This window comes from Spermophilus citellus (assembly GCF_964194105.1).
Source record: "Spermophilus citellus genome assembly, chromosome: 4".
In the NCBI taxonomy this organism is placed as follows: Eukaryota; Metazoa; Chordata; class Mammalia; order Rodentia; family Sciuridae; genus Spermophilus; species Spermophilus citellus.
The window spans coordinates 222,537,187-222,564,626 of NC_138185.1; the positions used below are offsets into that span (position 1 = coordinate 222,537,187).

The 27,440-nt window shown below is 60.1% G+C and overlaps 1 protein-coding gene across 7 annotated transcripts in view; it reads right to left on the reverse strand.

The window, feature by feature from the left end:
* Nucleotides 1–18,965, reverse strand: part of BEGAIN (brain enriched guanylate kinase associated) — a gene marked incomplete at its 5' end in the record, with an annotated part of 38,757 nt that extends 19,792 nt beyond the window's left edge. For 4 of the 7 annotated variants that reach the window (XM_081289757.1, XM_081289755.1, XM_081289754.1 and 1 more), the window contains 2 exons: nucleotides 5,367–5,395; nucleotides 18,846–18,965. In XM_081289757.1, the coding sequence (XP_081145883.1) occupies nucleotides 5,367–5,395; nucleotides 18,846–18,887 (71 nt within the window). Of the gene's footprint in view, nucleotides 1–5,366; nucleotides 5,396–6,364; nucleotides 6,450–18,845 lie in introns of those variants that run through there. The other 3 variants (XM_081289758.1, XM_081289756.1, XM_081289752.1) reach the window with 2 other exon arrangements.
* Nucleotides 18,966–27,440: the final 8,475 nt, after the last annotated feature.

The window sequence follows — 27,440 nt, forward strand, 5'->3', positions numbered from 1 at the left end:
TGAGGTAGTCATTCACAGCTTAGTGAGTCCCTGGGTTTCTGGTGGGGTCAGGGTTGGAGGCGGGGCAGAGAGATTTGAAGGACCTCCATCCCGAGGGCTCTGGCCTGCTGAGGTAGTGGGCGAGGAAGGCACAGAGCAGGACAGCAGGGACCTGGGACAGGAGAGGAGGGGAGGCCTGAGAACCCAACAGTCGTCCTGGAGGGGATGGCAACAGGGGCCAGCCGCACCCCCAGCACCTCCTCTGGAGTTGGCAGGTCTTGGACCACGGTACCAGTCAGACCCCTGACCCCAGTGAGTACCTACTCCCTCCAAGGCGCTGGCCAGGGTCCACTAGATACGAGGGATCCCGTGCCTGTGCACAAGTTCCTTCTTCCCACAGCAGCCTCTGCATGGGGGACGGAGTTCCAGCCTTCCTTCCAGAGTGTGGTCCGGCCCTCAGGAGCATCTCTGACACCCCCTTCCTCTCACACCTGTACCCTCTGTCACCTAGCACACTCCCCCACCACCACCACCTGAGCTTCTTACAAGTTACTTTGCATGTGCTGTTCCCTGCCTGGAACTCTGGGGGCAGCTGCTCCCTCCCCTGTTCCCACCCCCAGGAGCTCAGCCCACAGCGTCACACCCCTCCCCCAACACAGGCTCACTGCTCTCAGTTTTTGTCTCCATAGCACGTGTCACCTGGGTATTTATTTGTTTTAAAAAGTTCCCCGTGTGCTCTGGGCAGAAGGCTCACTCCTGCTTCACTGCTGCACGTGCACCAGCACTGCCTTCAGGTAAATGGTGGCACTTAGTAAACACTACGTGACCAATGGGCAAACTGAAGCCCATTCTCTGGGGAGAAGGATCCCGCAGGGGCAGGTGTGGGGAGGTGGGGCAGGAGGTGTTGGGCCTGGGCGCCTGACTTCTGCACAAGGGGCTCTGGGCACAGAGGGGCAGGGGGGTTTGGAGGTGCATCCTCAGCACTGGGCTTCAGGAAGGGCACAAGCATGGCCCAGAGGAAGATCCTGCTGGGACATCTGTGAGGCTACCTGATAATCACATGCCTGTCTCCAGAGCCAGGCTGGCACTCCCAACAGCCCAGCATAGAGAGCAGTGCAGGGCGGGATGGGGACAAGAGCAGTCATGGGCCAACAAGTGAAACCCAAGGGCCCCACCTCATACCACACTCCACACCTGAGGTCCAGTGGGCTATGGCCAGCGGCCTCATGATCTCGGGGGAATTCCTTAAACTACACGCAGAAAGCTTTAGCCAAAAAGCAAAAGCCTGAGATCTTCAACAAGAGTACAGTCAGGAACTTCTGTTCGCCCCCGGACCTGGCCGAGCTGGAAGCAACAAAGCCCAGCAGCTGCGGGAAGTACTGGCCTCCTGTCCAGCCGTGCAGAGAGCTCCCGCAAACCTGCCAGGAACAGCCAGCGCTCTGGTTGGCAAGTGCCTGCAGCTGCCACAGAGGAAGAAACCTCTGCTTTTCTCCCCCTGGGGAGTTGGGGTGCAGCTCAGGGCCTGGCCCGTGCCAACCAAGCGCTCCACGACTGAGCCACACCCCAGCCACCAGGGAAGAAACCCGAACAGGCACCAAACAGGCAGGACCTGGAGCGTGGACTCAGTGCTCCGGAGTGCCCCTGCTTACGGTGACAGTGCATGTGTAGATCTGGTGGGACACAGCCAGGCAGAAGAAATGTGGATGTGGAACCCTTGGCTCATCTTCCAAAGCTGGTAACATGTGTGCCATGTGCCTCAGCAGTTCCACTCTGGGTGCACCTCAGGAATGCAGCTCATACCCCAAAAACACTTGTGAGGGAATGGACATGTCAGCTTCGCTCACACTGGTCTAGGCTGGGAATCTCTAGCCTTGCACCGAGGAATAAACGGGCCAGCCTACCCCAGAGGCGCAGGCTGAGTGGTCCCACGCAGAGGAGGCATGAGGCCCGGTTTGGGTGTCTTCTCAGGTGACAGATCCATCAAGGTGGGGGTCCTGGTGCTCTCTGGGAGCAGGGGCATTTGTATTTGGGGAGGGGTCCTGGGGGGAACCCCAGGGAGCTGACAGTGCTGGACTTCTTGACCTGGGTGGTGGTCACCAGGTGGTCACGGTAGTCTATTGCTAAACTGTAGCCATACCAATTTCTCTGAAGTCTGTCATGTTCAGAACTCGGAGAAGTTCTACTGTGAGGGGAGCTATGGAGCCCGTCGGGGACATCCCTGAGCCTCCTGAGCACCTTCTGCACACCTGGCCACCTGTCAGAGGTGACTGACCCGCTTCTCCACCGGGCAGAGGAGGAACTGAAGCTCAGAGCTGAGGGGCTGTCCCAAGGTGCCAGCAGGAGTCCAGGCAGAAGGGGCTTAATCCCAGGGATTACTGAGAGGCATGCCTGCCGGAGCAGGGAACAGCCCAATGCTCACTGCGTGGAGGAGGCTAGCTGGCAGACATGAGCTGGGGTCAGGCCAGAGCCAAGGTGGCCAGGCCATCAGTGAGGTGGCTGCGCACCTGCCACGCGTCACATGAGGCTGGGTAGTCCCCCTGTGTGTGCATCAGCCGGTGCCCAGCAGAAGTTGAGGGGTCTGATCCAGGCTCTGCACTCAGGGGTGTCCTTGTGGGCGATGAGGAGGATGGAGGACCCTCCAGGTGGCACAGAGAGCCCCAGGATCTCTACTCCCCACCCGTCCGTCTCCCTGAACACACCCTGCTTCCTCAAGCCCCCAGGCCCTTGTACGTCTCAGGAGGTGCCCCGTCTGTCCTCCTTGAAAACCCCATCCATCCAGAGCCTTGGCTCAGGTGTCTCGGCTTCTGGGAATCCTTCCCCAACACCCGGGCCAATCTCCCCTGGGGGGCTCTGTCACGGCCGGTGTCCCCTGCTCATGGAAGCAGGCTGGCCTGGGTCTGGATGGCCAACCTGAAGCCAGCTGTGCAGACGGGGCCAGTTCACTGGGGGGAGGGGCAAGCGAATCACAAAAGCCTCAAGTTTGTCACATGGACAAAAAGATCTCTGAGGAAGGGTGTCCCAGGGAGAGGGGACACCATGGGCAAAGGCAGAGAAGCTCTGCAGTGGGATTGTCACATGTGGGAGACAAGAAGAAGGGCCAGGCCAGGGGATCTAGGTGCATACGCGCTCACAAGGCAGCCGGTGAGGTCCATGACACCACCAGGTGGCAGAGTCCTTATGCTCATTCAACAAATATTTACTAGACCCTCAAGTGAGCCAGGCCCGGCTCCAGCTCCAGGGGGTCAAGGAGCGGATGGGGCCAAGGGCCTGTCCTCTCAGAGCATGATTCTAGTCCAAGACCCAGACTGTGATGGGCACTTGCAGGCCGGAGGAAGGACTGGTGCTGGGTCATCCCACTGACTACTGGAGACCCTTCACCTGAATTGCAAATCCCTCTTCTCTTGCTTGGGACACCAGCAGTCTAGTGGCCCCCAAGGATGCTCCACCAGGACCCCCGCCTGGATGAAGCACATTCATGTCACCTCCCAGCATCCCTGCATCCTGGGGCCAAGGAGGATCCCCAGTTCACAGCTGAAGAAACTGAGACCCAGAAAGGATCAGGACTTTATCAGAGAGGGGCTGGGCAGTGGGACCCCAAACCCAGTGACCTTCCCTGTGGGAGACATGTGGCCAACTTCCCTTAAGCCCTCCAGGCCTTCTGGTCTTGTACTCCTGGACCTCAGAATAGGACAGAAACTCATTAGAGTAACCGGCTAGGAGGGGACAGTCTGGGAGGCCTCCAGGTTACTTAGGGATGACTCAGGTAAGAGCAAGAGGAGGGCAGGACCCCTTCCCAATTCTGGGAGGCTATGTGAGTCCTGGCCCCAAGACCCCTGCTAGCTCCAGAAGGTCACGTGGCCCAATGCAGCCCAAGGTCCCAGGTCCTGGCCACCAGCTCAGCCCAGGGGAGCCCTTGACAGCTCAGGCAGAGGATCTGACCCCTGGCTCACCTGCCCAGGTGTGTCGCCAACCAGGCCCAGTCAGATCCCTGTCCCTGGTGCCTGGCACAAAGAGGCAGGTGCCTAAGAGTCCTGGCTGAATATGGGGAAGGAGAGAAGGAGAAAGAAAACCATAGGGGGCTCCCTAGGCTGGCTTCAGGGTGCCCATGAACGCTGTGTCTTCCTTCAAGTGCTGGCTGAGTAGCCCCCCCCCCCAAAGCCCTACTCAGGTGGGGGTACTGGTGAAGGACAGGTAATGTGGAGCCAGGGTTCGTACCTAAGGTCATCCATGTGACCACAGCCAGGGCTTCATTGCCCCCACTGGACCTTGGCTATGACAAGATGGGCTTGGCTGACTGACATCACGTTTTGGGTCTGAGGTACTATCACCTAAGAGGCTGCCCCTCCTCCCAGCTCAGGACATGCTGATCCTGGTCCTATGGCCCTCCAGCTCAATGGCCCAAGAGATGACCAACCTGGGGCCTCTGTGAGCCCACCTGTCTCCCAGCTCCCACCTGGGTATTTTCAAGCCACTCATCCATAGCACTGAAGGTCATTAGGGAGGGCCCCAGCCCTGTCCCCTAGACCCAGGGGGCCAAGCCTGGGCTCTGCTGGAACCCTGCCCCTTAGGGACTGGATGCACCTGCTGGCTACAGTCCTCCCAATGGATGCCAATTCTGGCCTCCGGAGCGGCTGAGGGAGGCTAAGAGACCCTCCCGGCCAGGGGAGAAGGTGCTGAAACTCAGCAGTCAGAGCCAGGCCTGCCGCCCACACACGGTCTCGGCCGGGCTCCGGAAGGAAATCGCAGGAGGAGTGTTCCCAAAGTAGGGGTCAGGGTGGCCAGGGGAAGTCGCAGTGTTAGACGCGAATATTCAAATAGGCTGATCCCTGGACTGCTGCGAAAAGGAGCCGGTGGAGTCCACCGGGGCTCAAAGTTTAGCACCAGGCAGCAGGACTCGAGGGGCGCTCCCCAGACGCTGTCGCGGGATTCCCCCAAAATGGCTCCAAGACGCGACTGCCTGGCCAGCCGCGAGGACTCCATCCCCCCACCCCGCCCCCACGAGGCGGAAACTTAAAAGCTCAGAACCAGGCAACTGTCAGCTGGGGGGCGAGGGACCGTGCGTAACAGCGGGAACAGAAACCCAGGGGTCCCGGGGGGGACGGGCGAGAGTCCCGGGCTGGGCGCTCGGGCCCCGGAGGCCGGCGCGGCCGGGCTGGGGGCGGCCGGCGCTCAGTGGCGCACCCCACCCCGGCCGCAGCGGCCGACCCGGCCGAGCAGCCCCGCGCGGGGCTCCCCATTGTCTCTCCGCGCACACACGCACCCACACACGCACACCGGCCGGCCGCCCCGCCGACCCGGGCCCGCGGCTGCGCTGGGAGCCCCTCCCCCGCCCGCTCCCCACCCGGCCCGGGCCCCGCGAGCCGCGGCGCGGAAGCCGCTCCACTCACCTGAGTTTCTCCATGTCTGCGGCAGAGGCCTGTGAGAAACCAAACGAGAGGGTCAGCAGGCAGGAGGCGTGCGCTCCGCGGCCGCGCCGGGCGGAGCCGGGCACAGCGGGCACAGCGGGGCGCGGCGGCGGGGCACCCCCGCGTGGCTCGGTCCGTGGGAAGCCCGGCCGCGCGCACTCCCGGCCCGCACCCTCGGACTCGGCCCCCGTGACTCAGTGGGCGCTCCGGGCCGCGGCCGAGTAACAGGTGAGCCCGCCCGGGCCGCCGCGCTCCCCGGCACCGAGTTACGCCCCCCGGGGCGAGGAGGGGACCGGCCTGGGGACGCGGGATGCTACGGCCTCGGGCGCTCCCGGCCTCGCCCGGAGGAGCGGACCCGGCCGGTCCCCGCTAACTCCGGGCGGCTGCGGGCCCCTCCGCTCCCCCGTCCCGCCCGTTAACCCTTCCAGCCCCGCGCTCCCTCCCGAGAAAGCCGAGCCCGGCGTCGCAGAATCTGAGTCCCAGAATGTTTGAATCGGGGAATTGGGGCCGCACGGGATTGCAGCGCCCGACACTCACTCGGTCCGAAGGTGATGGCGAGCGGAGCCCTGGACGTCTCTGTCAGGGACCCCAGTGCCCTCAGATTCTGGGGTTCCGGGCCTGGCTCGCCCCTCCCGGGCCCGAGGGATTAACCCTTGCGCGCCCCGCTCGCCGGTGGGGCTCCCTGCCGGGCTTGCGCAGACCCGCCCGCGCGCGGCTTGGAGACCCTCCTCGCCCGACCCCGCGCAGCCGGGCAGCCCCTCCGCGCACCGGGCGGGGAGACCCACCCGCCGCCGTTAACCCTCTGGGCTCCGGCAAGCGACGGGGACCGCGAGCGGCCCGGGCGGGATCGCACTTCCTGCGCGGAGCTGGGGGCGCGGGGCAGGCTCTCCCCCGCCCGGGAGCGGCCTCTCCCGGGGGCTTTCCCTGTCTTTCCGTGCTGTGGGGGACCAGGATCTGAGCCCAGGGACCACGCGACAGACCTGGGAAGACTGATGACTGCCCATCCCGGCCCCTCGCGCCGGGCGCCGCCGCCGCGTCCGCCGGGAGCGCGCTCCGCTCGGTCCGGGCCCCACGCCGCCTCCCCCACCGCCCCGCCGGGCGAGGGCGCAGCCCGGCCCCGGGGCCTCGGCCACCAACTTCCCGGACGCTCGATCAGGCCTCCCCCGGCCTCAGTTTCCTCACCTGAAAGCTGGGGGGAGGGGAGGCGGGAGGAAGCCGGACCAGAGGCGCTCTGCTGCCCTTCAGCACAGGCGGGCTGCGGAGGGGCTGGGGTGGGGGAGGGAATTTCAGGGGAAAGGGTCCCCAAGGCGCTGGGATGGAGGCTTCCCTCCCTGGACACTCTAAAAGTTGTCCAAGACCACGAGCCCGGACCCCTTCTATAAACCCTCCTCCTCCAAGAACGAAGAGTTCTCCAGGAAGAGTTTGCCAACGGCCCACACGTCCCCCACGCCCCTCTTCCCCAGGCCCACCTGTCCTGGTCCCCATCTCAGCCATCATCGCAGTGGGTCCCAGCATACAGCAGGCGCTCAATAAACACGGACAGTGCATGCCTGGGTCCTACAGTACAGAAGCCGTGCCTTCTCCAGTCTTTCCCCCTTGCTGGCTGTGAGTTCCTGGGCAGGAGCCCCGCGCTCTCACCAGGACACTCCGGCACCCAGCAGGCTTGGCCTCCGCCAGCGCAGGGTGGGAGGAGCCGTCCCTTCGGAGGGTCAGACCTGAATCAGGATCAACCAAACCCCCAAGTCCAAGTGTTCATGCGTCCACCAACCAACAGCTGGCCGCTGGTTCAGCAGCTCCGGCTAAGGTCTCCCACCAGGGAGGAGGCAGCAAATGAGGTGAGCCCGACTCACCAGGGCTAATGGCGGAGGTGCACCCCCACTCTCAGTTCTGGGAGTCCACCCTCAGAGAACCGCAGCGGTCACACCACAGGGCCCTAGCACCTCCGCTGACCCCTCCTCAGCAACTGCACGCGGAAGCGGCCTTCTCCATTTCACAGATAAGGAAAGCCAAGCTCAGAGGCAAGGGGAGCCGGGGAGGCCCCGCGGCCGGCCGAAGGGGCCCTACTGGGCCTGGCCCCATTCCTGGAAGAGGTTTCCTCCCAAAAGCTGGGACATCCCTGGATGTCTCCGGATGCCTCAATCACTCACAGCCAGCGACCTGCCAGGGAGCTTGTCTAAAATTAATACGAATGTATTAAAATTTAATTTTTAAAAATCCAGCATTAATTATTTACATCAAATATTTCCGTACTTCTAGAAGGGGAAACCCCCTCCCCCTCCCCACCACAAAGAAATTCCATTGAACTGGGGAAGAGGCAAGGGGAGGCTGCTGACGTCCCTGGTGGCAGAGGTGCAGGCTGGGCAGGGCAGGGGACCTTGCCTTTCACTCTATTACAGACTCCGACTTTGATCCTCCACTGACTCCTCAAATTCTCCAACCTCAGGGCTGGCGTTGAGGGCCCTTGCTCTTGAAGGCCACCTCCTCCATGCAGCCCTGGGGGGGGCAGTCATTGGTAAAGCCCCACACCAGGTGGGACAGGGCCTTCCTCTTTCCTGCTCTGTCTGGGACCAGCCTCACACTGAGTGGGGGGAGGAGAGCAGCGAGGCTGGCCCTGCAGGGAGGTCTGTGCCCTCAGCTTCACTAGCCACAGGACTCTGCAGTGTTCCCAGGATGCCGTTGGGCTGGATGAGCAAACCGTGCAGTAGCCTGCCCAGCGGCACCCAAGTTGGCTGAGACCTGTCCGATTCCCTGTGCAGGGAAACTGGATACTCCCTGCACAGGAGGGTGGGGTGGGTGGGACTGTGAGACCCTGTGCCCATGGGACATCCAGGGTTCACATGGTGAAATGATGGCATGGGACTCCCTTTAGGGCAGGTGAATGGCATGTCCTCCTGACACAGGTGGGCATCCTGGGTGCTCTCAGGCTCCGTCAGCCCTGCCTCTGGGCACTGTCACGCCAGCCCACTGCACATGCCCCACCTCTTCCTTGTCTGTCCACCCTAGACTTCCCTCATCCCCTTTGGGTGGGCCAGGCCAGCAGCCACCTTTATTTCACATAAGCCCACCTTGTTGGCCAAACCAGACTGAGCCCCATGCCCCTTTCTCAGGCTCCTATGACCTTGGCCCCACCCCTGCCTCCTGCTCCCTCTCCTCTCTCCTTATCCCCCATTTTACAGATGCAAACACAGAGGCTCAGAGGTGAGGCTGGCAGCTGATCTGCAGGAGCACAGAGATCTGGGGCCAGGGCTCTCGTCAGCTTCCCACAGCCACCACCTTCCCTGGGCCCCCGGATTGCACACACTAGGTGACAGAGGAGGGGCCTCCACACCTGCAGCGGGTCCCCAGGGGGGCTGTGAACACTGTCCTGGTCCTTCTTTACACGACCCAGCCCCCACGGCAGCCACCCTGGCTACCTGGCTGTTGCCGGGTAACCCAGCTCCTCCCGGCCTCAGGGCTCTGCACTTCTTCCTTCCTTCTGGGATGCTCGGCTGGCTTTGCTAGGCTGGTGGCTTCCTTCTCTGACCACACACTGACAGCAGGGCCCCTGTCGTGGCCGAGTCTCCACGGGCCAGGGTTGGCTCCAAGGGTCTCTGGGGTGCAGGTCAGGCAGCCCAAATGAACAGAGACACTTCTGACCCCAGCCTGCTCTCAGGACCCTTGTCAAGCCCCACCTGGTGCCAGAGGGCCCCAGACCCTGGGTGCCCACGCCGCATCTGCACAGAGCTGGGCCTGGGGACACCCCACAACTTCGAATGTGGGTCAGTCCCATGCCCGCCAACACACACACTCGAATCCTCTACTGGACCAGCTGGCCCACAGCACCGCTGCCCGTCCTGCCTGCGCCTGTAACTATGGAGCAAAGGAGCTCAAGTCCACGTCTGGGAGGGGCTTTGCCTCCCACCTGCTGTGTGACCTGGGCCAGTCCTCATCCCCCCTCAGGGCCTGGACTCTCAGACCCTCACCCCAGTGCTTAGCCCCTCGAACCTCCTTACACCCACACTGGCTCCACTCCCTCTGCTCTCCGAAGCCACCTTCAGTGGAGGACAGAGATGAGCCTGGGGCTGGGGACCCTGCTTCTCACTGACTGCAACACGGGCATCATGCAGCTGAGGACCTCAGGCCAGGCTCTCAGCCTCTGTAAACCGCAACACTTCATCTAGGAAGGAAGGAAGGATGGCAGATACTCAAGGGATGCTGCGAACAACAGGTGACTGTGTGCATGGGGCTGTGCTCAGGATGGGCCAGGGAAGGCGTCGCCCTTGAGGAGCTCCCCATTCAGAGAGGACCCCTTTCTAAGGTGCTCTTCTCTACTTCCTGCTTTCTTGCATTCATTCAACTAACAATGCTGTGTGCTGAGCCTTGCTGTCAGGGACAGTGAAAAGACTCCATGAAATCTCCTGTCTTCACCAGGCTGAAGTTCTAATGCAGGGACCCAAACTCCACCCAGGAAGTCTGCAAACTGCCCCCCACCCATGTGTCCCATGGGGAAAGTCTCATGAGAAAGATGGGTGATGGGGCGGCCAGGTCACAATTACAACAAGGAGACCAGAGTGAAAGGCCAGTGAGCCTGGACAGGGCAGCCCCAGGGCAGGGTGGGTAGTGGTGGGGGAGGCACTGGGGTCCCCACTGCTTAGAGGTGATGCAGAAACAGAACCCCGGAGAGGACACCAAGGCTTTTGGCCTGAGCAGATGGAAGGAGGGTAGGACAGAAAGTGGGATTCAGGTCTGGGGTGTCCAGGGGGAGACATCTGTCAGAGGATGGGTAGGTGGTGTGGAGAGGGTCTGCAGTGGTCAAACCAGCGGCAGATACAGCCAAAAAGCCACAGCAGAGTTCGCTGGAGGGGAGAGGGAAGGACCAGGAGGGTCCTGGGCTCTGCCACAGCAGGGTGCAGGGAGAGGGGGGTGAAGCCAGCCAAGCAGCCTTGAGGGAGCAGGGGGAGGCAGGGGCAGTGTATGGGGGGTGTTTCCAGGAAGGCAGAGGGATAGGCTCCAGGGAATCCCAACGGTAGCCTGGGATCCTAAAGTGATCCAGGGGGGAGGGGTGAACACCGGTCAAGGTCACCCAGCAAGCTGGGGACCTAAATTCAGGCCCTGGCCTCGCTCCTTCCTCTCAGAAGGAGCCAACAGTGTTCTCCTGGGGATTCCAGGGGACCTGGCTGCAGAGGCGACTCTGCCTCTTGTCCTGTGGGACTTCTGACAGGGCCTCCCCCTTCCCAGCTGTGCATCCCACAGACGGACGGATGGATGGATGGACGGACAGGGCCAGCGGCTGCAAACTGGCCTCTCTGAGCTAAATCTGTCCCACCAGCATGTTGTATCTGGCCTGCGCAAGGTTTCTTTCTTTCTTTCCTCTTTTCTTTTTTTTTTTTTTAAACATTTGAGCCAACTTTAAAAATTGGGAGAGTTTACATTTTAAAATCCATATTTTTGGCTTCTACTGAAAAATTTGGAAGATCTGGCAACTCCATCCCACATTCCCACGTGGCAACAGACAGGGAGCTGGGAAGCGCTGCCCCTTCTAGAGGCACCCCGGGGCCCCCTGTCCAGGAGGGGTCCACCCAGGCCTAAGCCTGCCCTCTTTATTGGAAGATCAAGGCCAGGAGGGTGCAGTGACCTGTTCAAGGTCACTCAGCAGAACCTCTAGGACAGGACCCCAGGCAGCCTGTCACAGCCCCACCCTGGCCATGACCCTGGACCTGGGCCTCCTGCTCTCTCCTTGACCCTGTTGCTCTCAGGGGAGGCTAGAATAAGTCATTCCTGAGCCTCAGTCCCAAGTCCGAGACCGTGGGCTCCCAGAGACCTTGGACAGTGACTTCTTGCTTGCTGGACCATGAAAGGAACTTCCCCTGGCCACTCGCCCAGACTGAAAGCCAGGGCCCTCCGCTGGTCAGTGGCTTCCTCCTGGCTAACCATGGCACGCCAGGCACTGTCTCAGGAAGGGCTTTGGGGCCAGTGCTTCAGCCTTCTGAGCCTCAGCTCCAACTCTGTAAAGTGGGCCCCTACCTCGCTCTTGGTCTGCTGCGTCTGATCCGAGGGTGGGGCTGAGCTGGAGCCCACTGTGAGTGGGACTGGGGGCAGGGTGGGGCAGGGCTGGGTGCAGAGGGAGCCAGGCCGGGCGCCTCCAGGAACAGGCAAGACCCATTCCTGTCTGCTGTGGCTGATGCCCACTGCCCGCTTCAAGGAGCAAATGCCAGCTCCTCCCCTGGGACACTGATGGCCTGGTCCTGGAAGCTGCCCCCACCAGATACTCACTGGTGGCCCTGACAAGTCCCCGAGGGCCTGTGCTGCTCGGCAGTCCCTAGAGGCAAGTGTGAGGAGCCTTGGGGTAGAATCCTCCAGGGGCCCTGACTGCACTGGACTCCTCCAAGGCCTGATGGTCCCCGGTCCCCAGAGGGAAGGCTGCCTGGTGCGCGAACTGCCACGGCTGGTGGGGATCCCAGATTGCCAGCCCCTCATGGAGGAGGCTGGGGAAGTGATCCTGCATGGTCACTGCTAGGAAAACAGAACCCCGGAGGGGGACACCAAGGCTTTTGGCCTGAGCAGATGGAAGGAAAACGGAGGGCCAGAGAGGCAGGGGACTCATCCAGAGTCACACAGTGGGCAGCAGGGCCTTGAGTGAGGCTCTCCCCAGACAGCCCAGGCTGGCCCCCCACAGAAGACTCAGGGCAGAGCTCAACAACACCACCTGCTGCTGTCCCTGCAGGCAGGGGCAGGGCAGGTCATGGGAGGGAGAGTGACAGGGCAGCAGGTGTCCAGGTGGAGGCAGAGATTGCCGGGGTCCAATCCCAGCCCCCTTCCAGCCTTCTCTGTGCCTCCATCTCCTCCTGGGGTGGGGGAGCAGCCCCTCGGAACCTAGCTTCCTACTTCATTAACTGGGACAGCTGTGAGGGACGCTGGTCCACCTGCCTCCTGATGGGACCACGTGACATTCTACCATACCTAAAGCAAGTGAGGCTCAGACATTTAAAGGGCTAATCACACAAGAGCCCATGGCAGGCCCTGAGTCCAGAACAGTCTACCTGCCCAGAGCCACCAACTCCACCGCAGAGAGTCATTCTTTTGGTATTTAAGGTCTTTCTCTGCTACAAGATATTATGGAAGGAGGTGACGAGGGACTGAGAAGGGGCAGCCAGGACTCGGGGGGAGAAGGGGCAGCAGTGGGGGCACTCACCGGGCTGGGAGGCCGCCATGGGGAGGCAGATGGACCTCCATGCTCGTTGCTGCCCACACGGGGCCCTCTGGTCTCCTCGGCCTGGCCCGGCCCCACTCCTCTCACAGCTGCAGCTGCGGCCTCGGAGGACGGCTGGGGACTCGGAGCTGCCTCCTCCTCCTCTGGGGTTGCAGTTCCAGCCAGAGGCTCCTGGGCCAGGCCCGAGCCTTGTGCCTCTGGAGAGGGTGCTGCGCCACGGCCTCTGGGTCCCCTGAAAGCCTCCAAGGTCCCGGGGTCCAGCACCCGCCCGGCGACCTCGTCCAGGAACCTGGAGAAGGGCAGTCTGGCCTCCTGCCGGCGACCCAAGCGAGCAAGGGGGCCTGCGGCCACCCCGCTGCCTGTGCTCTGGGTCTTGGGGGTGGGCAGCGGGCCAGGCGACCCCCGTGCCTTCTGCTGGCTGGGCTGCGCCGGGCAGCCAGGGTGGGACGCCGCGCTCTCTGGACTGTGTCCTGGGTTGGGGCTCTGTTGCAGGCTTCCGAGGGCCTCTCCGTGTGCTTCCTTGATGGGGGCTTCTGCCCGGGGCCCCCCAGGGGAGCCATGGCCATCTTGCCTGGGGCTGGTGGGATGAGGGCCCCGTGCCAGGGAGCCAGGCCCTGAGAGCATCCTCCTCAGTCAGACCAAGGTCGTGCCGACCCCCACTCCTCTCCCTCCATGGGGCTGGGATCCCTATGCCCTTCCAGAGGTCAGGCCCCCTGTCCCTCACTGGCCAGGATGACCAGCCAAGTGCCCGCCTGCCCATCGATTCAGAGAGCACGTGGCAGGCCCTAGAGGCCTCCCGCCCCCCAATCGATTCTCATTGAATGGGGCAGGGGCTGAGCCTCAGGGCTTCGTGCTATCGTGGAGAAGGTCACGTCCTGGGCCGGGGAGCTCCGGCTCCTGCCCAGTGCAGGGCCAAGGCTGCTGCACCCCACCCGCCTCCCTCCCACTGCCTCCTCTGCCAGCCACAGAGCAGGCCTGGGGCCCAGAGGGGAAGGCAGCACACAGATTCCCTAACAGGCCCACTCCAGCGTGGCACAGGGCACAGGAGGGCGGACCAGGGCTGTAGGCACCCTGGTCCAAGGGGAGGGCAGTGGAGACCTCTGGCAGATACTGTTCTCCCATGTTCCTCGTCAAAGAATCCTCATTTTGGTCTGAGAGGTAAGATGCTCAACAAACTACATTTCCCAGGCTCCTCTGCAGCTGGGGAGCCGTCCATGAGATAGAAACAGAAGTTGTTGGGTGTGTGAAGTCAGGGAACTCTGAGAAAGGGATTAGATAAGCTAGGCATAGTGCACATGACTGTAATCCCAGATACTCAGGGGGCTGAGGAGGAGGATCACAAATTTGAGGCCAGCCTGGGCAACCTAGTGAGAGCCTGTCTCAAAAGAAAAAGGGCTGGGGGTATGGCTTGATGTAGAGCACTTGCCTAGTGTGTACAAGCCCTAGTACTGGACAATCAAAAACCTGTGCTCTTTCTGCCTCCACTTGTCATCCTCTTATTTCTTTTCTGGAACATGGAAGTGTGGCTGGAGCTGTGGCAACTACATTGGACCTTGTGTCAAGAGCTATATATGAAAGGCCAAGGAGCAGAAAGACCCAGGGAGACTGGATCCCTGATGGTCACTGAATCATCACATTAGCACTGTGCCACCTGCCTGTGTAGGTCCTGAACTGGAGAGGGAAACGAGCCCACTTGCTTAGCCACAGTTGGTGGCTGTTGGTAGCAGCTCTGAGCAGTTCCTCAGTGATACATGGGGGAGGTGATGAGCAGCTGCTGCTACCTATGAGGCGAGAGCCTTTGGCACAGGGGTACTGAGGGTCGCGGGGCGGGGAGAAGGGCCTTTTGCATGACGGAGGCTGTGTCTGCCTTTGTATCCCACAGGAGGCCCAGGCCAGGAGAGCCCCTTCCCAGAGGCAGCTCCATGGACGCTGAAGTCCTAGGAAGTTTTGCTAGGGGGCGGTAACCAGAACCCTGGCCAGCTGGCAGCTGCCACCACCGTCCCTGGCACTGGCCTCTGTGTCACCTGGAGCATGTTTGCTCCTGGCTGTGCACTGGTGGCCCTCCCCTCCTGCCCCAGGTCCAGTGCCTGAAGACCCTGCTCGCTGGCTCAGCTGGACACCACAACGCCCTCCAGGCGGCACCACAGGCTCACCTGGCCAGACAGGAAGGACAACTGCCCAGACCTTTCCCTGCTCTTCCTGCCCCCACCTTGACACCAAGCCCTGGTGCTTCAGCTGTTCTTAGATCTGAACATCCTGCCCATGTCTCCTTGCTGGTCCCAGATGCCACCACGTTTCACCTGGACCCTGTGATCCTGACCTCCCATCCAGTCAGCCCTCCCCCACAATGGACAGCACGACGATGGCTCATAGTCACACGCCTGGCAAGACCCCCACGTCTTCTCTGCCACCCTGTGCCCCTGCTACCCCCAAAGGAACTCCTGTCCAGCTGCCGAATGCACGAGCTCAGGTGGCCTCGGGACCTCCATTCTCGCTGTCCCTCTACCAGCAGCACTCTCATTCTTCCCCTCCCCCTCCTCATCTAGCTCCCAGCTGACCTGCAGGACCCCAGTCCAACAGCCTGCTCCTGTGTGTCCCAGATTAGTCAGACAGCTCTGCAGCAGGCCTTATAACCCTTCCTTATCTCACGCCATGGCCAACTGGTGGTCATTGGTTAAGCTTCCTGTCCCCACCAGAATGCAATGTCCTCTGTATGCCAGCTCTCTGCACAGAGCCTGGGGTGCAGTAGGTGCTCAATAAACAGTTATTGAGTGGATGGATGCCTGGATGGAATGATTGACAAACAGGTTCAGGCCATCAGTTCACAAACATCCTGGGCCTGGTGTGTGTTTACTCTAGACTGGACACTGGGTGAGGACATGGGGAGGGATCTCAGGCTCTTGGGAAGGCCATATGTCCTCCCCCATCTGCACTGCCCTGACAGTCACCCCTTGACACTGACACATGGCTGGATGCCTAACGGCCCTTGGTTTGAGTTGGTTCTCCTCTCACCTAGTGTCCGAGCCCCTCCCCAGCCCTGCAGCCTCCCTAGCAGTCTAGGGAGGCTCAGGTATTGAGAAGACACTGGTGTCTGGGAAATGGAGGGGCAGGCCAAAGCTCCGCCCATCCACTCCTGTACCCATTCACCTATGTCACACGTCCCTGTGTCCCTCCACATCTGCACCTGCCACCTGCTCACATGCTCTCATTCACCCACCCACCTGCCTCCAGCTAGCCGCCCCTTCCTTTGCCCACCCGTCCAGCGTGTCCATTGGAGCACTGACCAGTCCATGCCTGCACTCACTTATCCCTGTGCACTCGCTCACCTACCCAGCCCTCTTCCTGTGTCCATCCGCCCTCTGTCCATCCCTACTGCCATGATTTTATGGACCTATATCAAGGATCCATCCACCTACCTGAGCATATTCACTGACTGCACCCATTGGTCATCCCCTCGTTTCCCATGCCTACGCTCCTGCACCCATCCCTCATCCACCCATCCATCCACTGACTCTGTGCGGCCATCTACCCATTCTCGATCCTTCCATCCACTCACCCTCCATCTGGCCAGCTCAAGAACCCATCCCCTTCCCACTCCTGTGCCTCCACTGCTACTGCCTTCCACAATCCCGTCCTGCAGCCATATCACCTCTACCCACCCAGCCACCCGTCTCACCACTCTGGTCCACCAAGCTCTCCTCCCCCCACGCCCACCTCTCCAGCTTTCTATCCCACAGCTGGTCTGTCCTGCAACGTGCCTCCCACCCACTCCTCACCCACACACTCCTCACCCACACACCGCCCAGGCCCTTCCATGTGCCCTGCACTCTTCTCCACCTGAGATCCAGCAGCACCACAGGGCCATGGCTGGGCGTTTAAATAGGTCTTCCCCAGGCAGTCAGGTCTGATGGGAAGCCCCCAGAGGCCACTGAACTGTGGCCTGCCGGGGCCAGGCCACTGGAGTCCCTTTACTGGCCAGGGGGCAGACAAGCCCTTTCTTAACTCCTGCCACACTCGTCAGAGTCCATGTCTCCCTCAGACTATGAGCTCTTGAAGGTGGGTCTATGGCAGATCTACCTAAGTGACCCCAGTGAGCAACCCAGCGTGTGCCCAGGGAGGATGTGTGGGGTGCACACAGAATCCCTCCACCTGTTCTCCCTCCCTCCCTCATTCCTACAAGGGTTGATACAACAGAGACTCCTCTGGCAGGTTCTCTCTCTTCCAGCCGACCTCGGGGACCTGTCACTCTCCTGAAAGCAAAAGGTGCTCAGCCTCCAATACTGGGCCTTGCCCAAAGTCACCAGCAAATCAGCAGCAGAGGAGGAATTGGTACCCAGGACCCCAGACGTCCAGCTGAGGTCTCCACCGGGGTCAGGACTAGCTCTGAGAGCACAGGGAGACTTGGGGTCACCTAGGATTTGTCCCAGAACTCCTTCCCTCCTTGGAAGGGAGGAGCTACCTCTCCCTACCCCCATGGCCATGCCCTGGACTTGCGCACTCCAAAAGACTGAGCCTCTGCTGGTCCTCAGATCCACACCTTCTCACCTCTACCCCTGCCCCCTGCTCAGCTCCTACTTAGCCCATGAGTCTCACCTCTTTGGGATCTGGGGGAAGCCATGGATGCCTGTCTTTCATTCATGTAAATCATTCATCAATCCATTCATTCTACAAAGTGATTAGCTGCCTACAGGGACAGGGATGCTGTTTCAAAATGTTGCCCAGCACGTAGTAGGTGTTCAATTAATGGCAGCTACCCTGCCTCCAGAGGTCTTTATTAAATAGACGCTCATCATCCCAACTGTCTCACACTGGCTTCCCCTCCTGGGTCTGGAAAGTGTCCCAGTCCAGTACCAGAGCACGGAAAGATACTTCCACACACGGAGGCTCCAGGTAGCCCCGCCTCACACTCCTCTACCCAGGTGCCAACAGCTCCAGGTCTTGACGCCTGAGCGGAACCAGGGCCACAGGAATCTATAAATATGAAACAATAACCTGGGAGGGTCCTCGCGACAGCGCAGCCGCCCCTCGCCCGGAGCCCGCGTGCCGCATCTGCCACTGTGCTTGCTTCTCAGTGACGCCCTGATTATAGTGAGAGCTGGGAAAATTGAGGGTTTGCGGGAGGCTGCCAGGGCCCTTGCTGCTACCTCCCGCCCCGAGCATCACAGATGCCAAGCGGAGCCGCCCCCAATGGCCACTTGCCCCTGCCGGCCCTGGCCTTCACACCAGTGTATAAAGAAGCTCTCTCCCACAGTCCTCCATGGCCTGTGCTGCCTCGGTGAATGGAGGAACTGGCCAAAGGAGAAGGGAAGGGACTTTCCCATGGTCTCCAGAGGTCCAGGGCGTTGGGGGCTCAAGAGGAGCCAGTCCCACGGAGACACACGCCCGTGGTCCGCACCGGTGGGCCAACCTCGGCTGCCCACCGGCAACACTCCTGTGCAGCCAGGCCCCTGCCGCTGGTGCCTACTGCTCCCATCCTGAGGCTCAGGAGATTCCGGGGTGTCGCCCACGCGGCTCCTGCCCCCCAGGAACCTCACTGGGGATAGGGTGGGGCACAGACAAGGAAGGAAACACCTCTAAATCGGGCAGGAAGCGGAAATGCTGGGGCAGAAATTCCCAGCCAACGTGCTGGGGCTCCCGGAGCCTGACAGCGCCGGGGAGAGGCCCCGGGCAAGCCCCTCGCCTCCCCAGCCTCAGTCTCCTCGCCTGTAAATGGGCAGACTGAGAGCACCGGCCTGCAGGCGCCGAGGGAGATGGAGGGTGCGGGAGGCTGTGCGTGCCCACGCACTGCAAACGCTCGCGGAGCCTGCCCGGTCCATCCTCCTTCCGCTCCTCGGCCTTTCTCTGGCCGCCTCCCCAGCAGGGTCTGGCTCTGCCCCCTGACTCAGGGCGGGAGGAGGCCTGTCCGCGCCCTCGCCACCTGCCCCGGGCAGCCGCGGCTCCCACGCCCTCAGGCCTCGCCCGGTTCCGTCCCACCCTTCCTCCCGCCGCAGGGACGCGCGCGCCGGGCCGAGGAGCGCGCCCGGGACCCAGGCGCTCCTGCCGGCCGCGCGGGGGGCAGGGCGGCGCGCGCAGGCCGGGCGACCCTGCCCCGCGGAGAGTGGCGGCTCTCGGACCCGGGAGCAGCTCCCGCGCGCGCCGCCGCGGGAGGGGGAGGGGAGGCGCCCCGGCCGGAGCGGCCGGCCCAGGGCAGCGGGCGCGGCGCGGGGACCGCCCGGGGCGTGGGTGCGCCCGCCCCGCCTCCGCGCGCTGCCCTCTCGCTCGCTGGTACTCACCGCCCGGCGCAGCCGGCCCGGCCGGCGGCTGCCGGTCCACATGGCCTCGGGGCAGCCGCGCTGCTCGCCGCCGCCGCCACCGCCGCCGCGCCCGGTGCCGCCGCCGCCCCCTCCCCTCGGAGGCCGAGCGCCGGGAGCGGCGCGGCCGGGGCTCCCCACCCCGCCCGGCTTCCCGCAGGGAGCGCCCGCCCCCCGCCCCCGGCCCGGCTCCCCGCCAGCCCCGGCCCCGCGCAGCCGCGGCTGCTTCGGCGGTTCCCCGCGCGGCGACCGGCCGGGCGCACGTGGTGGGCGCGGGGCGGACGGGGCAGCGCGGAGCCGCGCGGCGCTGGAGCGGGGGCAGGAATGGCGGCCGGCAGGGAATGAATGAACCCCATGCATGAATGGCAGGGCGTGAATGAAGGAGTGCGGCGCGCAGAGGGACGAAGGCACGCGGGAGCCCGAGCCAAGACCCAGTGGCCCCTCAGGCTGGGAACCTCAGTACTGACCGCCCCCACCCATCTATCCAGTTCCTCGACGTTTATCCGACACCTACTGTGTGCCAGCCAGCAGCGCTCCAGGACCGAACCAAGCCCTGCCCTCAGGCAGCGCACAGTTCACAGAGAAAACTGAGCTCCTAGGGTGTCACCGCCCAGCTGCTCCTCTCTGGGCATCTGTCATTTGCACTAAGTTGAAGTCCCCCTGCCTGCAGTTTCCCTCTCTCCATCACTGTGGGCACCTGCCCTACCCTCCTGCCCAGCCTGAGCCAGGGGAGCCAAGTGATGGGGGCGGGGCTTTCCTATTCTCAGGGAGCACCCAAAAAGGGAAGGTGACCTCAGGGGGGTCACTGCTGCCACCATGAGCAGCTGGAGTACCCCTGCCTGCCCCCAGCACCACACAAGAGGAGCTCAGGCCTGGCCCTGGGGAAGGTGCATTGTGAGCCAAGCCCTTTCCTCCCGAAAGCATTGGGGCCTGGAAATTCTGATGGTCCAAGCCAGACTGGATCCTTCCTAGGGACCAGTGTGAGTCCTGGGGGCATGGGAGTCCCCTGGGGGCAGCTGGACAAGTCTTCCCTTCTGGCCATTCCAGCAGTGGCCAGAAGATGAACCCAGGGCAAAGCACAGGGGAGCCAGAAACGGTCCTGGTTAGTAGAAAGAGAGGTCACCAAGCAAATGCTCTTTATTGACGTCCTCCCTCTGGACCCATGGGGTCATAGGTACACGTTTGTGTCCTTTCTAAGCACATGACAGATTAGAAGGTTCTTTCAATACATTTACCTTTAAATTTTTTTATTGTGGTAAAATATGCATAACGTAATATTTACCATTTTACCATTTTGAAGTGCACAGTCGGGTGGCTTTGAGTACATTTGCGCTGCTATGTGACCGTCACTGTCACCCATCTCCTACTTTGTATGTTGTGTTCTTTGCAGCCTCTACTCTCAGTTAATTAGGGAGTAGGCTGCGCGTTCAGGCAGAGTGGCAGTGCCGAGAAGAGGCGCTGAGCGCAAGGAAGAGAGAAGAGAACCCCAGCTAACCGGAGCCACTTAGTGTCAGTCTCCCCTCTTGTCCCCTGTAGATCCCAGGGATGTTATTGGTACAGATGCAGAAGGGAGGTTTCCACGTTCCAGGGGCAAGGTGAGCAGCCCAGGGTGCCCTTCTGCTTCTAGGTTCGAGCTCTCCCACTACTTCCTGGGATGCACAGTCCATGACACACGGTGGACTGGTCTCTGCTCTGGGAAGCTTAGTTTCTCACCATGAATGGGAGCAGGCTCCATGGTCACCACCCTGACCTCTCAACGCCTGCTACCAGGCAGGTTATGTGCAGAGGTGGAGGCAGCCCACCCGAGACAGTAGTAGGGGCCCTCCCTGCCAGCTCCAATGTCCCCAAGGGACAAACATGGATGGGGGACGTGGGGCAGTGTCCGTAGGGGAGGGGCTCTGCCCACATTTCCTCCTCCTGGGCTGTAGCCCTTCTCAGAAGCTGGTCCTGCTCAGATGGTGCTGAGTGTTCTGAGCCCGCCCTGGCTCCTCGCTGCCAACTCTGCAGATGGCTGGGGGGGGGGCGGGGGAGGGGCTGGTGGTGGGGGCAGCTCCTGCCTCTGCTCAGGCAGCTTGCAGACTTGAGCAGGGGCCTGCCAGGAAGGTCCGAGGAGCCTTCCCCTCATGCTGGCCTGCCTCCCTTCTCAGCCCTTAAAGCCTTCTGCCAAGCCTGCACCCCCATCCCACTGATGATGGAAAGGAGGGGAACAAGGGGGCATGGCAGCAGGTCTCTTATTTCCTGTAAGAGCCTGTGAGGGAGGGGGCTCTGGCTGCCTTTTTAGATGGTGAAGATGAGGCTCAGAGTGACAAAGTCCCTTCCAAAATTCACTTAGCAAGAAGTGGACAGCCCAGATTTGGACATCTTGGTCAATCTGGTTGAGTGGTCACCCCGTCCTGGTCTTGCCTCCCACAGAATGCCCCCCACCCCAGGTAGAAAAGGCTCTGGGTGTCACCTGAAGAGCTTTGCAAGATGGGCAGGTCCTGGAAGGCCTCTGCAGCCAGTGCACCTGGAGCACAGCACATCCTGGGAGGCTTCCTGGAGGAGGTGTGTGGGGGTGGGACATGACAGGGCTTAGGGACCCTGTGCTGGAGCTGTATAGGCAGGCCTTTGTCCCTTCTGTTGACAGTCTGGCTGCTACCCCCACCCCACCTCTCAAGCCTACAGTTCATCCTCGGACCCCCCCACAGGAACAGGCTGAGCCCCAGCCCCTCTCAGGGCAGGGTGGTGTTCCAGGTCATTGGTCAACATCAGCACTCCTTCATCTGTCCTGGCCATTTCTCCTGGTCCCTTCTGTCTGGACCCCTGGGCCTCACCCCATGCTGTGGAGGAGGCAGGGTCTTTGCCGAGCTGCGGGGCATGGCCCCCTGAAGGACCCAGGACCCTTGTTGGCACGTTCCTTTGTGTGGCACAGCTTTCCTTGCTCTCTCCCTTCCTGTGATCCAGGGGGGCCTGGGGCCTCCACTCAGGGGCCTCCCCTAGGAAGCCCTCTCTGAGCTCCGGCTGCCATCTGTGTGTGCCTGAGCTTGGTTCTGACCTCACAGTCTCACTCCCTGGCTTCCCTTCTCAGCCACGCTGTGGCCTCCAGCTATGGTTCCCAGTGTCTCCCCAACCCCCAGGACCCATGTCCAGAGCAGAGGCCTCCAAAGTTAGAGCCCAGATGAGTTGAATCATGGAAAAGCCAGAGGGCTGCCCCCCAGTGTGCCGAGGGGCTGGGCAGGCAGGGCCATGCAAGGGCGGGAGGCAACAGGCCACAGGAGCACAGCCCAATCCCGGGGGCTGACATGGTGCGCTCTGCTTCTTCTCCCACCTGCTCTGCCACCTCCCGCCCCACGCGTACACACAGGTGTGCTCGGCACCCAGACAGCAGCAGCGCAGCCAGCACCTCTGGGCCCGGGAAGTCTTGCCAGGCTGGCTGCGGACAGGGAACCTGCAGGGGCCTGAGCCCTGGGGCAGGAGGTAGAGCCCCGTCCTCTACCAGGTCCAGCTGCTGTGAGTGCAGCAAGCAGCAGTCCCTGCGCTCGGGGGTGGCCACAGCTGGGCTGCCTGGAGGCCGAGTTGTCAGTGCCCCCTGCGCTGCCCTGAGAGGTCAGGGTTGACGATGGAGGCCACACTGAGTACGCGCTGGGCCCAAAGAGTGGAAGGGAGGTGCCGCGAGCTGGGTGGCCCCCCTACATTTCCCATCTTCAGGGACCCTGCGGCTCCTGACTGGCCCTACCTGAAACCTTCCTCGCATCCCGTTGTCATCCTGTGTCTCTCCTGCTCAGATCCTGCAGTGGCTCTGAGGGAGCCCGCCACGGCCCACTCGAGGCTCTGACGTGACGTCTTCTTGCAGCTGTCCTTCCTCTGTCGGGCCATGTCCCTTCCAGACTGCCTTCCACCCCCACCCCCACAGGTGCACACGCAGCCCGTTTTTCCTTTTCAAAAAGGAAGGAACATGAGAAAAAGAGGCTCGAGGTTCGGGGGCCCGGGAGTGGTGGGCGTGGGTCAGGGGCAAGACCCGAATGGCCTCACCGTCTGCACCCCTCTGTCCTGGCCCTACGGAGACACCTGATTTCGCTATTCCATCTTCTCGTGACCCTAAGTACTCCTCTCCCGGCAGATGGCCCCTGTGGGTGTCCTATGTCTCCCTTCTAGTTCTCACCCAGGCATGGCTGACCTGAAGCCCCTCAGGTGTCTATGTGGCCACTGCCCAGCCTCTGGCCTGGGTCCCAGGAGATTTCAGCATGGTCCTGTCTGCCCACAGTGGCCCCATGCAAGACACTGTCCTCCTTCAGCTCTGTGGCACAGGAGCCCCCGCCCTGTGTGCCTTCTTGCACATTCAGGAAATAGTCTCTGCAAGGGGGGATGGGCCATGAACAGGAAGAGGTGGCCGTCTTGGGTGTGGGGTCAAATAGCTGGGAGACCCCCCATGCTGGGACCCCTCTGTGCCAGGGACAGAGCTCCTCATGGGGTTGGGGTGCAAGGTGGTGCAGGGCTGTGGCTGCCCAGACACGAGCAGCCTGCCCTTGTTGAAAACAGGGTGCAGAGGCGGCCACCAATTTTTCTCACTCCACTGGGCAGGAAAATTATTTCTACCGATTCCTCTATGTTCCAGCTAGTTCATGTGCCTGAAAGAAATCTAGCTGGTCAGCTTACGGAACAGTGGCCGCAGCCAGCTTCAAAGTCATCGGGGGGTAGGGACGTCCTGCTCCAGGGGGGTGGGAGGGCAAGAGGCAGGACGTCCTGCCCGGGCTGGCTGACCAGTGCTCCCCAGCCAGGTTCTCTGGAGCCTGCTGGGGTGGGGGAGTTTTTCCAGCCCCTATACATCTTTCTGTGGGCTCTGCATTAGTGACTCTCAAACCAGGGTGATAGAGGCACTCTGGGCTTCACGCATCAAAAGAAGGGGCCCAGAAGATGCCATCATTCTCCTGTGCGCCTTACAGCAGCCCCGCCAGCACCAGATGGGCTCTCGGGAATAAAGAGGCTCAGATGGGAGCCAAGATCCGTCTGCCCCATGTCTGAGCTCTTTCTCCACCACCAGTGGCTTCTTGTGTCCACAAGCAGTACTAGCATGGGAGGGCCTGGGGGTGCAGCAGTGGAGGGGGTCCCTGTGGAAGGGACTAGGGGGTGTTGACCTCCACATGAGACAGTCTTGGGGGGACAAACCAGATACCCCCCTGTAGGATACCAGGGGGTATAGGAACCTGAGCCCCAGGAGCCCAGCGTGCTGCCCCAGGGCCCATGGGCTAAAGATCTGGGCAGGCAGGGACTGAGGCCAGGTGACCACTTCCCCAGTTTGTCCAGGTTCCTGGACATGGGACTTTCTGTTTTAAAATGGGAGAGTCCTGGGCAAACCAGGATGAGCTGGTCACCTTGGGATCAGAATAGAGATGGACTATTGAAGGTTCAAGGCCAAAGGTTCAGCTGGAGGTAGGAAGGTACCAGCACCAGCCGAAGCCGAGCGGGGTCAGGGTTTGGCCCTGCAGCTGGGAGGGAGGTCGGGATGGAGTTTCTGAAGATGGCCTGTCACAAGGTTCTGCCGGGACCCAAGGACATTCCCAAAGGGCTGGCTGGCTCTATTGGAGTGGGGCTGCCCTTCCCGGGCCCCGGTCCTGGGTTCTGCTCCGTCTCAGAACTACGTCTGGGGAGAGCTTCAGGAACATCTGGGCACCTGGCCCACCTTGGCCCTTTGTCCTGCCTCTCTGTGACCAAGCAGGTGCCCTGGCAGGCAGAGAGTGCCCAGCTCAGGAGGCCGCGGGTCTTTACCAGGTCTTTATCTGAGCCCACCTGGCCACATCCTTCCCTGGGAGGGACCATGGTGCACAGCATGGGTTTTCTCGTCTGTGAGATGGCGTTGTGAGAGTCATCAGAATCCAAATGGGGTCACTGGTGTCAACCTGTTAAAATAATATTAAGAAAGCTGGGAGCTTATGAAGGAGAGGTTCTTAGGCACAAGGGCCTGATAGTAACTATCACAAGACAGGCTGGAGCCACACACCGAGGCACCACAGCGTCACACGGATCTTGTGCCAGCAGTCTGCCCCTCAGCTGCCTGCTCAGCCTCAGGCTGGCCCGCCATGCGCCATCCTCCTCTTTCGGCCTTTGAAAGCCCTGGGCTCCATGCACCCAGGGCTTACGGTGGCACCCGGGGTCCCACTGAGGTCTCTGTTGAGAATGTCCCTGATTGTTATTTCCGTAGAAAGCAGCAGAACAAGCTCTCGTGAAGAGGGCCCGCCTGCCCTGGCATCCCGGGACGCTGTGAGGACAGGATGTCTCCGTGGGGAGCAGGGAGCTGGGACACACATTGGGAACGTCTGAATTCCCTTCCCTAAGTGGGAGGGCAGAGGCTGGACAGGTGCTCTGCAGACTGGTCGGCTCCCTGACTTGTCCTCGCTAAGGGAACCTGTGTTCTCTGGGCAGAGGTCCCATGCCAGCCAGAGACAGGCGATGTTTCCCATGGTGCCTGCAGCCAGGTGTGGCCAGGAGACTGAGTCCTGGGGAATTGCCAGGCAGAAGCTGTTAAGAAGCAGCCTTTTTACCGGGTGTGTTTTTTACAGCTTTATTGAGGCGTGATTGATCTACAGTAAACCACTCATATTTACCATGCGTCACTTGATAGGTTTTGACATACGTATTCACTGTGAAGCCATCATCACCATCAAGATAACGAATGTTTCCTTCCAGGGCAGATGATTCCTGATGCTCTTGTAAACGCCCCCCCCCCCCCCGCCTCTCTAGACAATCACAAATCTGCTTCCACCATGGAAGATTGATTTGCATGTTCTAGAGTTTTATTCAGGTGAAGTCATACCATGCATGCTGTTTTGGGGGGAAGGTCTGGCTTCTTCTACTGAGCTAATGATTTTGAGATTCACCCATGTTGTTTGTGTCATTAGCTTGTCATTTTCATTGTTGAGTAATATTCCACTGCTATCAATTGTCCGTTCACCTAACAAATGACTGATGGATTTCCCCAGTTTCCAGCTATTATAAAAAGAGCTGTTATATAACATTGCATGCAAGACTTTGCATGCACACACATTTCCTTAATTTCTCTTGGGAAAATACCTCCAAGTGGAATGAGTAGATCATATGGAAGGTTTTATGAGGCAGCCAGACTGTTTTTAAAGTGCCCGAGCCACCCGAAGTATCTGGGGGACCCAGGTGCTCCACATGCTCATCAGCACTTGTCATAGTTAGTCTTTGTGACTTTAACCATATATTTGTTTCTTTTTAAATTGTGGTTTTTTTTTTTTTAGGTGTAGATGGGCACAATACCTTATTTTATTTATTTATTTTTATGTGATGCTGAGGATGGAGCCTAGTGCCTACCACGTGCTAGGTGAGCGCTCTGCCACTGAGCCCCAGCCCCAGCCCCTAGCTGTGTGGTTTTAATTCTCATTTTCCTAATGACCAATGATGGGAAGAATCTACTTTAGTGAAGTTTCTGTTCGAATCTTTTGGCCAATTTTAAATTGGATTCTTTGCATTATTGTTATTCAGTTGTAATGCTCTGTATATAGTCTGGAAACAAATTCTTTATCGGATGTATATTTTACAAATATTCTCTCCCAATCTTTTGTTTTTTAGTTTTGTTAGAAGTGTCTTTCAAGGGGAAAAGGTTTTATTTTGATAAAGTCCATTTTATCAATTTTCCTCTTACAGTTTTTGTTCTTTGTGCTAAGACATCTTCCCTACATCTTTCTTAACCAGTTGTTTGTTGCTAGTACAGAAATCATTTCACTTTGTATCTTACAATATTGCTCTTCTCACTATCAGTTCTACTAGATTTAGGGCTGAGGTTGTAGCTCAGTGGTAGAGCACTTGCCTAGCATGTGTGAGGCACTGGGTTCGATTCTCAGCATCTCATATAAATAAATAAAATAAAGGTCCATTGACAACAAAACTTTTTTAAAAAATTAATTTCTCAGAAATGCTTCCATAGATGATGTCTTAGTCTGTTTTCTGTTGCTATAAGAAATTACTAGAGTCTGGGTAATTTGTATGGAAAGAAGTTTATTTTGGCTCTTGGTTCTGGAGGCAGGGGTGTTCAAGAGCCTGCAGGCTGGTGAGGGCCCTGTGCAGCTTCACCTCAGGGCATAAATGGCAAGGTGAGCAGATGCAGTTGGGACAGACAAAATTTGAGGACGGGCTTCCTTCACAAGAATCTGCTCTTCCAGCGACCACCTGAGTCTTGCAAGAGCGAGGCTCACCTCTCTCCTGTGAGTTAACCCAGACCCTGAGGAAAGGCATTAAGACCCATCACCTCTTAAAGGATTCCAACACGACCACAAGGGAAAATTCCTATGCCTTCCCATGTTATAGGGTCTTTATGGGGAATGCAAATTGAAGTGTGAAAAAAAATTGCTTGCACCTATGAAGAAAATCACCTCCGTGTTTCTTCTGTCTGTGAACGTGTTGCACCCCACAGATGAAGGCTCAAGTTTGAAGCCAGCCTGGCTGGGATAAGCCCCACTTTGACGTGGTATCATTCTTTGTTCTGTTGGACTTAACATAGATGTATTTCATTGAGTTTTTTTTTGTGTGTGTGTGTGTGACTGTGCTCATGAGGAAGAGTGGCCTTCTCCTGAAATGCTG